The sequence below is a fragment of the Peromyscus leucopus genome, chromosome 13, assembly GCF_004664715.2.
Source record: "Peromyscus leucopus breed LL Stock chromosome 13, UCI_PerLeu_2.1, whole genome shotgun sequence".
Classification (NCBI taxonomy): domain Eukaryota; kingdom Metazoa; phylum Chordata; class Mammalia; order Rodentia; family Cricetidae; genus Peromyscus; species Peromyscus leucopus.
In genome coordinates, this window is record NC_051074.1 from 37267984 (window position 1) to 37279393 (window position 11410).

Consider the following 11410-nt stretch of genomic DNA (forward strand, 5'->3'; position numbering starts at 1 on the left):
CGAGTCAATGACATAGCTCCAAGGTTGCAGGGTGTTTCCAACTTGGTTGATGGAAGTACCAGTTACTGAAGACTTCTGGCAGAGGTCACATAGTTTGGCACATTTATAAAAGATGTTCAACGGGGTGGGAGGGGACAGAAGCATGAGGTGTCTAGGGTGGCATGGCAGACACCAGACATGCACCGTGCATTTCAGCCCTTCTCCCTCCCTTCTCCCTCCACCCTCCTCCCAAACCCAACCCAGAACGGCACTCCCCACCCGCATCCCCTGCCACTGCCCTTCAGGCTGGTGGCTTTGCAGAGGCCAGGGGACCAGGGTGCGGGGTGCTGCATTAGCTCCATGGACAGTGACAAAGAACCCTTGCATGAGTGGCTGGAAGGCAGAGCACTAGGGGAGGCAGGCAGGCCTCCTCCTCCTCACAGACATGCAGGAGAGTGGCCTGTGGGACCCCAGCCATGGGACGGGAGGCAGGGCTGACCCTGAAGAAGCCCTGCCCATCAGAAATCTAAGGCAAGGGTCCCAGCGTCCCCTCGAAGCCTACCCCTTTGCACACACATACACGGGCAATACACAACCCTGAGCACATCCCAGTGGGCCTCACATCCCGAGTCCCTCGGGAGCTTGGACGGGAGCTTCTCCTTCAGGCCAGGCCTACCTAGCCTGAGACACAGCCTCCCTTCCGGTGGCTGGCCAGCCCTCTCCAAGGAGGGAAGGAGAGCCGCCAAAGACCACAGGGCCGTGCAGCCGCAGTAGTGGTCTGGCAGGACTTCTCCAAGCTGGCAGAGTTGACGACTGCAGAGTAGTCTTAGACGGTGGAAACATGACTACACCCTCACAGGGGGTCCCGAGCAGGCTGTCAGTGGTCCCCGGGACCCATACTCATAGTCCGTGTCCGTGGGTGAGGCCATGAAGGAGCTCAGAGAGCTCCCAGTCTGCCGGTCCCGGAAGCTCTGGATGTAACTCTGTGGGGATAAGCATGGGTGTTGAGTGTTGCTGCAGATCCACCTCTCCCTGGACCACCCAGGCCTGACACTCTCCTGACCTGTGCAAACCCAAGGCATCTCCACACTGAGTCCACAGCCCTAAACCGCACCATATACCATATCCACTTAATGTCAGTACTTGTGGACATCTACAAAGCTGGATCTATCAGGGCCCAGGTACAGAGGTTCTGATTGGTAGAAAAACGGAGGCCTTTTAAGGCCAGGGTCCCCTTAGAAGGCTCAGTCCTGCATGGCCGGTCTACACACTCTTCCCACCCTGGAGCTGGAGGGGCTCTGGGCTCTCACCGGGGAGAGGACGTCTCCATTGAAGCGTTTGATGGGCACGGGCCTGCGTCTATAGGCAGGGTCCGGGGGACCAGGCCGCGGAGGTGCCCGAGGACCTCGGGAAGGAGCCCGAGGGGGCCTCTTCTTCCTCCGCTTCTCCTTGCGTTCTTCCTGCTGCCGGATCCGCATCAGCTGCACCCGCCTCCGCTGCCGGCTGATGACCACTGGAGAGGGGGGACACAGACGACTCAGTTCACATAGCTCTTCCCTGAACCCTCTCCCTCTCTTTCCCTCAGGGGGCGTTAGGCTGGCACAGCCCCTTGCCTCTGACCCCCACTTCCACCCTGTTACTTCCTTTCCTCATTTCCCGCCCCCAAGATGGCACTTGTCACAGTTTTTCTTTTCTTGCAAAGGCCTGTATGTGCAATACCCCTCCACAACTGTTGATGCTGTTCCAATCCTAAGGCCTTGGGTGACTCCCAGGCCAGCCGCCATCACCTTTCAACTGGACAGCTGCTTCTTCACTGTTTCCTGTCTCCATTGACCTCCCACTAATGCAGTGGTTCTCAACCTGTGGGTCTCAACCCCCTTGGTGAGACGACCCTCCCACAGGAGTCGCCGAAGACCATTTAGAAAACACATTGTCATTCGTAACAGTAACAAAATTACAGTTATGAAGTAGCAACGAAAATAAGTTCATGTTGGGGTCACCACAGCCGGAGGAACTGTATGAAAGGGTTGCTTGCAGCATCAGGCAGGTTGAGAACCACTGCTCTAATGTGTTCTACATTCCCAACATTAACCATGTTCTTTCCTCCCCTGCTCTAAGCCCTCCACGGGCATCTCACTGTCCTAACAAAATCCAGCCCAGAGGGTCGACACCATCAGCCTGTCTCATGAACCGCACCTGCTCCAAGCAGCCTTCCTTGGCTACTCTCGCTACAGTGAACTCCATAAAGTTACAGTTTTATGTTACCTTGTATCCCTCCATACCACTCAGCACAACTGGAATTAACTTATTGGTTTTGTTTGCATGTTTCTTATCTGTTGCTCGGCTGCCCTGGATGTACCCCCGTAAGGGCATGAGCCCATGTCTGGTAGCATTTGTTTGTGGTCCTAGGACTCAAACTCAGAACCCTTCGCATGTTGGGCAAGCATGTACCGAGCTACATCCTCTGTCCTTCTTTCCTTTCATCTCTGCTCTGTCACCCCAGCGCCTGGAATGGGCTTGACCTACAGCCAGTGTCCCCCACATTCCTTTCGAATGAATATTGTTCCTTAGCCCTCATCTCCTAGACCCTGGCCGAGTCAGCTTCCTAACCCAGTTTGGGTGTGTATAGCTCGGGTCCAGGCTCACTAACCCCTCCCTCACCTTACCCATCTCTGTCCATCCCTTCTTCTTCCCATGCCCACCCTAGCCTGTGCCCTCTCACCTTCCGTGTGGGAGTCCCTCTCGGTTGTCACCCTCCACTGCACCAGAACACCCATCAGGCTAAGCAGGGGCCAGAGTACCAGCAAGGCCCAGCTCCGCCAGCAGAGGGGCGGCACAGGCGCCGCCCGCAGTCGCTCCACCACGTAACGCCCCAACAGGAGCAGTTCGGCAAAATAGTCGGCGGCCGTGGCGATGAGCGCAGCTCCGGTCACGGCGGTGGCTAGGGTGGTGAGTGGTCGGGGCCAGCGCAGCGTGAGCAGGGCACAGAGCAGGCCGCCTCCCAGCAGCAGCCCCAGCGGGCCCCATACAGAGCCAGGCTGGTAATAGGGTGCAGAGCCCAGCAGGGCGGCAGCAGCGAGCAGCAGCCCCAGCAGCAGCCCCACCAGGAAGAGGCCCACGCTGCGCACCAGCATGGCTACCAGCCCGCAGAGAAGCCCAATGCCCAGGGCGATGCCTGCGCTTGCCCCAGCGCTCAGCTGCGTCTCCAGAACCCGCTCTCGGTAGCACAGCAGGAAGATGACCACTGAGCCAAACAGCAACCCAGTGAGGAAGAGGACTGCCTTGAAGCAGCGGTAACCTGGAGGGGAACAGGGGTCAGTGAGGGGCCAGAAGGGTGTCTCCAGGCTGGAAGTCAGAGGGTTGGGAACATAGAGTCACAAGGAAATCAGAGACACGGGTGCTGAAATAAGAGAATTAGAGGTCACAGGGCTCAGCGGTAGAGCTAGAGGTCAGGGGGGGAGCATGTAAATGTTTGCTGGGAATCTCTGGAAAGAGGTAATTATTGAAATAATGCTTTGAAGTCTTTGAGGGTCAGAGAGTTAAGGATCACTGGGGTTGAGTAAATCAGTAATGGGGCCATGGGGTCTTTAGAATCATAGGGTTCAGAGAGATCACTCATTGGAGTTACAAGGAGATCAGCAATGGAGTCCTCTGAGGAGGGGACTAGTCAGAGATGAAGACTCTGGAAGTCAGAAAAGTAATGATGTATAGGGGTGAGGTCACATAAGTTTGTGGGAAGATGAGATCCTTTTATGGTCACAGGGCTTCAGAACTAAAGCACTGCTAGGAGGTTACAGAGACAGCAGAGCTGGGTTCGGGGGACAAAAGTAGAAGCATTGAGATTACTAAAGACAGAGGGGAACGCTGAGGCCAGAGAAGTGGGGTCAGATCACTAGAGACCACAGTGTGGAGGAATGGTCTCCTGATTGGAGTTGCAGGGATCAAAGAGAGCCAGTGGAGGGCCCTAGGATCCATATGGGGTAGCAGGGAATCCCAGAGGACTATGTGGAGAAGGTGTGGTTGTGGAGTTTCAGAAGAGGGGTTATAGGGAATTTACACCCATCGGCAGTACTTGAAAGAGGGGCGGGGTGTAGATCCTGAACAGCTGGGAAGGTGGACGGCAGAGTTGGGAGTCAAGGAGAGGCAGGGAGAGCAAAGAGAAAGATACTAAAAAGAAAAAGGAGATTTGGTCCCAAGAATGGGGGGGGGGGGGGTGGTGGTGTGTGTAATCAGATCCCAGAAGGTTCTGGAGTCAGAGAGGAGCAGAGTTTAGAAAAAGGCTCTGAATCCCACGACAGGAGCATCCAAGATGGGTAGGATGACATGGGAGCTGAGGCTAAGGAATGAAGCTATCCAGAGCACCATGCAGAGGGAGTAGGTACACAGAGCAGAGGGAGTGGAGATCACTGAAGACCCATTACATGTCCTAAACCCTTGTGGGGGGAGCATTTCTCTTGCCCACTCTGTAAAAATGTAAAGGAAAGACCATCTGACCCACACCCCATATTCCCAACTGTTCTAATGGGAGGTATAGAGTCTGCCACACTCTGGCAAACCTGCCGGCCCTTTTGCCCAAACTGGTTCTGATACTTACTATCTTCTTGGAGGCTTTCTTTGGGTCCCTACTCATAGAAGGCAGGCTCCACTGTGAAGTTCTATAACTTTGTGAAGAATCCACTGGGCATTTACTCTAAGCTGCCACTAGCCCATGTGATAACCTTTGTGGAAATGAGAAAAAGGTACACTTTTCTTTAAGGAAGGCAGCCAAGACCTTGGGCCAAGACCTCGAGAGCTGTCAACTGGACCCACAGTCACCTGTTCAACTGAACTCCTGCAGTTACTGCGCATGCACGCACGCGCGCACGCACGCACGCACGCATACAACCCACTGCACCATGTCATCCATACTGGCCTTGAGCTTCCATTTCTCTGCTTCAGCTTCCTGGATGCTGGGATTACAGACATACCACGCCCTCCCCCATACAACTCTTCACAATAACCATCCTTATGGGAGTCTGCCTTGTAGGCGATCTCCATGTGTGTGACTACCATCCAGCCCACACTAATATGTATCACAAGTGTGAATATTCTAGGTCTCGCCCCCACCATACAATATGCCCTGTTGTAGGGACCATGCTTAACCACCATGCTAAGTGTTTTCACTGCTTAGCCTGGTGATCCAAACACATCTTCACTACAATAGCTACTGTCCTTTGAGTACCTACTAATTCATGTATATGAGACAAACATTGTTGCCTTTGTCCAGGTGAGAAAGCTGAGACTCGGGTTAATGTCCCTATTACACCACAGTGACTAACATATAGAGCCAGGTTCAAACTCAAAGAGCCTAAATTAAAAACCTCTGCCCCGTAGAATCTAGAGTCAATGATCTACAAATATATCTGGGATCAACAAGAGAAAGATACAGCCATGGGGGCGAGATGGGCTGGCAATGGTTTCGGGGAGGCACCAGAAAAGGAACCTCGGGGAAACAGTGGAGGGGCACAGGTGAGGAATGAGGGGGATCTCACCAAAGAAGCAGTAGACGACTCCAAACAAACAGCACATGATGCAGACGAGGGCCGGCAGTGCCTGATACCTGCGCTCCAGAGGCTGTTCACAGGGTGCACCCCAGAAGTCATCATCTGGCTCCGGGGGCAGCAGCTGGAACCGCAGAGTTTCCATAGTACCCGGCATAGTGCTGGGAATGGAAGAGGGTCACCCTCCCAGGTCAACCTGACGGGAAATCGGGGTCAAGAGTCAGTGGTGGGTCTCCACCAGGATAACAGTGCGAGTGGGGGAATTCAGCAAGGGCACGGTGGACAAAGGAACTGGTGCCCACATCAGGCAGCTCTGGAAGCGTCTCTGGAACGGGCAGCAAAGACAAAGGGAAACAAGTGCCCGGCTAGAGGCGGTTGGGATGGACTTAAAAGAGGGACTAGACGGGGCCAGGCGAGGGTAGGGCGCTGCTGGCAAAAAAAAAGAGGCAAGCCCGAGCACCATCTGTGAGAGGCTCAATTTGGAATTGTCCAAGATCTACCTGGGCTGGAGGTGACCTGAGCTTCCGAGCAAGAGAGGCTGTTCAAGGGCCGGAGGAGCCGGGGTTGTGGGACGCCAGAGGCTCCTACTGACTGGGGTCCGGGCAAAGTCCGCCGTGCGAAGGGGGCTGCTGGGCCGGAGAGACAGGTCTCTGTGCGACGGCGTCGCCACTCCACCTCCAACACCGGCTGGCACTGCAGCCCCACGGCCGGGTGACTCGGACCCGGCCCGGGGAAGGGAAAAGAGCAGGAGCAGGAGCAGGAGCTCGGGTTGCCCCGGAGCCGCGGCCCCATGCCCCTGAGCCCGCCGGCGGCCTTTGGTGCTGATGGACAGCTCCGGCCTCTGCTCCTGACGTCACTCAGGGTGCACCATCCAGGCAGGGGCGGGTTGCATCTGACGTCACCCGGGATGCACCAACCACGCCGAGGGAGGCAGGGGGACTCCGCCCCCGGCGTCTGCCTCTCCGCCGCTGAGGAGGGGGCACTTCCGGGGGTCCTTCCCCTTTAACCTCCTCCCCCTCCATCCCTCTCCGGTCGCTGACGGCGGAGACCCCACCTCGGGGGCGGGGCCCTCGCTTGACACGTCGGACAGCAGCCGCCTGGGAGGCCCGGGACGCGGAGCGCAGCTGGAGGGGCAGCGGAGCAGCGCGGGGGTTCCGGCTTTCGCTGCTGGCTCTGCTCGGCGGGGAGGGAGCGGGCCCGCCTGCTGGGCCCGGGCCCTCCGGATCCGCCCCCTCCCCGGTCCCGCCCCCTCGGAGCCTCCTCGGGCTGCGCGGGGGCCGGGGCCCCGCTGTCGGGACGCCATGCGGGCGTCGCTGCTGCTGTCCGTGTTGCGGCCCGCGGGGCCTGTGGCCGTGGGCATCTCCTTGGGCTTCACCCTGAGCCTGCTCAGCGTCACCTGGGTGGAGGAGCCTTGCGGCCCCGGGCCGCCCCAACCCGGAGACTCTGAGCTGCCTCCGCGCGGCAACACCAACGCGGCGCGCCGGCCCAACTCGGTGCAGCCCGGAGCGGAGCGCGAGAGACCCGGGGCTGGCGCAGGCGCCGGTGAGAGCTGGGAGCCCCGTGTCTTGCCCTACCACCCGGCACAGCCCGGCCAGGCCGCCAAGAAAGCCGTCAGGTACTGATCCGCTCCATCCGCCCCCGCCCCCCCTCGGGTACCAACCCGGACGCGCGTGCTGGGGAGGCCGCCGGAGGCCGGGTCAGGCTCCGGAAGGAAGGGGCTGGCCGGCCAGGAAGTCCTTGGGCCTCGATTACTTCCTATGACCCTGCTTTCCAGGGAGGCAGGGGGCCAGTTTGAAGCTTTTTCTGGATCACGCCCGGATCTGAGCTGAGCTAAACAGGCTGCACCCATAGTTCTCCCCAAAGACTCTCTCGGCCCCTAGCTGGTCTGTTTAGGATTAGAGAAATTAGTGTTAAGGAGGATAAGTGTATAAAGAGGAGGAAAGAAAAAGGAGGGAACTGGAATTTACCTGTATTTCATTCCTCGATGGGTTTCAAGGGCCACCTTGGGATGAGATGGGAGAGGGAGGAAGGTACTCAACACATTGATGTCTCTGTCCACGAATTGAAGTAATTCCTTCTAAGTAACAGTGACTTCCAGTTTTACAACTTACCTTCTACCTTAGGAAGGTGAGTTACTGTCATAGTTTGCCCCTTCTGGAAAGACATTCTCTACAACACTATGGCGTATATTCCTACACATCATTAGTAGTAGAACATTCTTGGGGGGGGGGAGTGTGTGACAGCATCTTCGTATAGCAGGAAGTATATGCAAGGTGTGCCAAGCACTTTACTGTTTACATACAACCAGTCCCATTTCACAGATGGCTCAAATTAAGTATTACGCTCAGAGACACAACTACTATCCTATGAAACCTGGAATTAGGTCTAATATCCCTCTCTCTTGACCTGCATGGAAATTGCTATCTCCTAAACGCTAAGACCTGTATTTCACTTAAATTCTCATGCCTCGTGGGAGAGATGTTATTCTGACCCTGTTCATGGGTGCAGAACAGGCCCAGAGAAGAAAGAACAAGCGGAGCCTGTGTGCTATCCTGTTTGTAACTGTCTTTTCCCAGAACTCGGTATATCAGCACGGAGCTGGGCATCAGGCAGAGGCTGCTGGTGGCAGTGCTGACCTCACAGGCCACGTTGCCTACACTGGGCGTGGCTGTGAACCGAACTCTGGGACACCGATTGGAGCGTGTATTGTTCCTGACGGGTGCTCGGGGTCGCCGGACCCCATCAGGCATGGCCGTGGTGACACTGGGCGAAGAGCGGCCCATCGGACACCTGCACCTGGCGCTGCGCCACCTGCTGGAGCAGCACGGCGATGACTTTGACTGGTTTTTCCTAGTGCCCGATGCCACTTACACTGAGGCGCACGGACTGGACCGTCTAGCTGGCCACCTCAGCCTTGCCTCGGCAACCCACCTCTATCTTGGTCGGCCCCAGGACTTCATCGGTGGAGAGACCACCCCCGGCCGCTACTGCCACGGGGGCTTTGGAGTGTTACTGTCGCGCACGCTGCTGCAGCAGCTGCGCCCCCACCTGGAAAGCTGCCGCAACGACATCGTCAGTGCTCGCCCAGATGAGTGGTTGGGGCGGTGCATCCTTGATGCCACGGGCGTGGGCTGTACTGGTGACCATGAGGTAGGAAGATGAGCCTCCCCCTTAGTGTCTCCTCTCAGAGCTTGCATAGTTCCCAGGAGAGATACAGAGTGGTAGAGAGAGAGGCCTGGGTTTCCATGTTAAATCTATCATTTTTAAAAAATCCCAGTGGTCCTAGGTAAATTACCAGATCTGAGCTTCAGTAGCCCTGTGCATGCTGATGGGAACAGTTATTAGGCAGGGCTGTGTAGGGATTAGGGAAAAGTAAGAGATCCCTGCATACTGTATGTATTCAGTGTCAGTTATTTTACTGAGTCCTGTGGACACCTCTGAGGCAGCTTTCACAGATGAGCTCAAAGAGATTTGACCAGGGTTGTACAACATCAGCTGATCACGTTGACTTAAAATCTGCAGAACTCGGACTCCCAAGTCCATAGCATTAGGAAATGAGACACTAGCTAGGAGATGGGGGGAAGACCGTTCTGTCTTTGTTCCCATTACGGATGCCTCCCTCCCTCTCCGCAGGGAGTACACTACAGTTATCTGGAGCTGAGCCCTGGGGAACCTGTGCAGGAGGGGGACTCTCGTTTCCGCAGCGCCTTGACGGCCCACCCTGTGCGTGATCCCGTGCACATGTACCAGCTACACAAGGCGTTTGCCCGGGCTGAGCTGGACCGCACGTACCAGGAGATTCAACAATTGCAGGTACAGTCTACTCTTGAGGGTTGGGGGAATGAATGGGGTGAAGGGGAACAGGTTCTGAGAGATCATGGGGAATAAAAAGTCAGCGCTAAAATCCCAGGTCTGTCTTTGACCTCTGTGGAACCTCCAGGAAATTCCCCCTTTTAATTTTCAAGCCGCCTCAACCTGTGGAGAGACTGTGTGGGGCCCTTGGGTGAGCAGAGGTTTGTAGTAGGCTGTGGGTCCTCCCTGAGTGTCACTGACCATGTAGCCTCTAGATGTCTACTGCTTTGCTCATGGCCTATTTTCTGGCCCAGTGGGAGATCCAGAATACGAGCAGACTGGCTGCTGATGGGGACCGGGCTTCTACCTGGCCAGTAGGCATCCCGGCACCATCTCGCCCCGCCTCACGCTTTGAGGTTCTGCGCTGGGACTACTTCACGGAACAGTACGCTTTCTCCTGTGCCGATGGCTCGCCCCGTTGCCCACTGCGTGGGGCCGACCAGGCTGACGTGGCCGATGTTCTGGGGACAGCCTTAGAGGAACTCAACCGTCGTTACCAACCAGCACTGCGGCTCCAGAAGCAGCAGCTGGTGAATGGCTACCGGCGTTTCGATCCAGCCCGAGGCATGGAGTACACGCTGGACTTGCGGCTAGAAGCACTGACGCCCCAGGGTGGCCGCTGGCCCCTCACCCGAAGGGTCCGGCTCCTCCGGCCCTTGAGCCGGGTGGAGATCTTGCCGGTGCCCTATGTCACGGAGGCTTCTCGGCTCACTGTGCTCCTCCCGCTCGCCGCGGCTGAGCGCGACCTGGCCTCTGGCTTCCTGGAAGCCTTCGCCACTGCAGCGCTGGAGCCCGGTGACGCAGCGTCCTTGACCCTGCTGCTGCTGTATGAGCCACGCCAGGCCCAGCGAGCGGCCCACGCAGACGTCTTCGCACCGGTCAAGGCCCACGTGGCAGAGCTCGAGCGGCGTTTCCCTGGTGCCCGAGTGCCCTGGCTCAGCGTGCAGACGGCTGCACCCTCTCCGCTGCGTCTCATGGATCTCCTCTCCAAGAAGCACCCACTAGACACTCTGTTCCTGCTGGCCGGGCCAGACACAGTGCTCACACCCGACTTCCTGAACCGCTGCCGGATGCACGCCATCTCGGGCTGGCAGGCCTTCTTCCCCATGCACTTCCAGGCCTTTCACCCCGCCGTGGCCCCACCTCAGGGGCCTGGGCCGCCGGAACTGGGCCGTGACACGGGCCACTTTGATCGCCAGGCCGCCAGCGAGGCGTGCTTCTACAACTCCGACTACGTGGCGGCCCGGGGACGGCTGGTGGCGGCCTCGGAGCAGGAGGAGGAGCTGCTGGAGAGCCTGGACGTGTACGAGCTGTTCCTGCGCTTCTCCAGCTTGCACGTGCTGCGGGCGGTGGAGCCGGCCCTGCTGCAGCGCTACCGGGCCCAGCCGTGCAGCGCGCGCCTCAGTGAGGACCTGTACCACCGCTGTCGTCAGAGCGTGCTCGAGGGTCTCGGCTCCCGCACCCAGCTTGCCATGCTACTCTTTGAGCAGGAACAGGGCAATAGCACCTAAGCCCCTTCCTTACCCCGGTTCCCTGCTCTTCCCGGATAACCTGGAGCCACGCACCAGCCTCGCTGGACAGGGCTGGCTGTAGCCTCAGACCCTAGGGCAGCCCACTGGTCCCTTGTCTTTTGCTTCGTGGGCCCATGGGGCTCAGGACAAGCCCCGAGAGAGGTGTCCAGTCTCCCTGCCCCCCACCCCCACCCCTTGACGCTGCTGACTCAGGCTGTGGTCTCTCTATGTATTTATGCCTGACGCCAGCCATGGTTCCTGGGATCTTGTCCGGGGAGCTGGGCTGTAGATGAGTTGTTGGAGAAGGAGGGAACAGAGAGAGGAGGGGTCTGGTATCTACCACCACCTCCCTTCTGGATCCATGATGAAGCCCTGGCTTTAATAAACTGACTACATGTGGACTAATGAGTATAGACGGACTGGTGATTCAGAGTTTGGGCAAGATAGGCGTGGGAGCGGTGAGAACTGACTCTAAGGATGGAGGGGCCCTGTTCCTGTGAGGGCTTTCATTTCCTTTCACAGGGACCA

The 11410-nt window shown here is 57.5% G+C and overlaps 2 protein-coding genes across 2 annotated transcripts; one reads left to right on the top strand and one right to left on the bottom strand.

Moving 5' to 3' along the window:
- Positions 1 to 90: 90 nt before the first annotated feature.
- Positions 91 to 6392, bottom strand: Tmem198 (transmembrane protein 198). Its single transcript, XM_028893056.2, has 5 exons — positions 6020 to 6392; positions 5511 to 5715; positions 2702 to 3277; positions 1290 to 1492; positions 91 to 962 (listed from the first exon to the last, which is right to left on the bottom strand). The coding sequence occupies exons 2-5, from the start codon at positions 5674 to 5676 to the stop codon at positions 825 to 827; spliced, it is 1083 nt and encodes a 360-aa protein (XP_028748889.1). The 5' UTR covers positions 5677 to 5715; positions 6020 to 6392; the 3' UTR covers positions 91 to 824.
- Positions 6393 to 6458: 66 nt separating this feature from the next.
- Positions 6459 to 11290, top strand: Chpf (chondroitin polymerizing factor). Its single transcript, XM_028893052.2, has 4 exons — positions 6459 to 7134; positions 8096 to 8669; positions 9153 to 9332; positions 9626 to 11290. Exons 1-4 carry the CDS (start codon positions 6821 to 6823, stop codon positions 10880 to 10882), a joined length of 2325 nt encoding a protein of 774 aa, XP_028748885.1. The 5' UTR covers positions 6459 to 6820; the 3' UTR covers positions 10883 to 11290.
- The last annotated feature ends 120 nt before the right edge of the window (positions 11291 to 11410 follow it).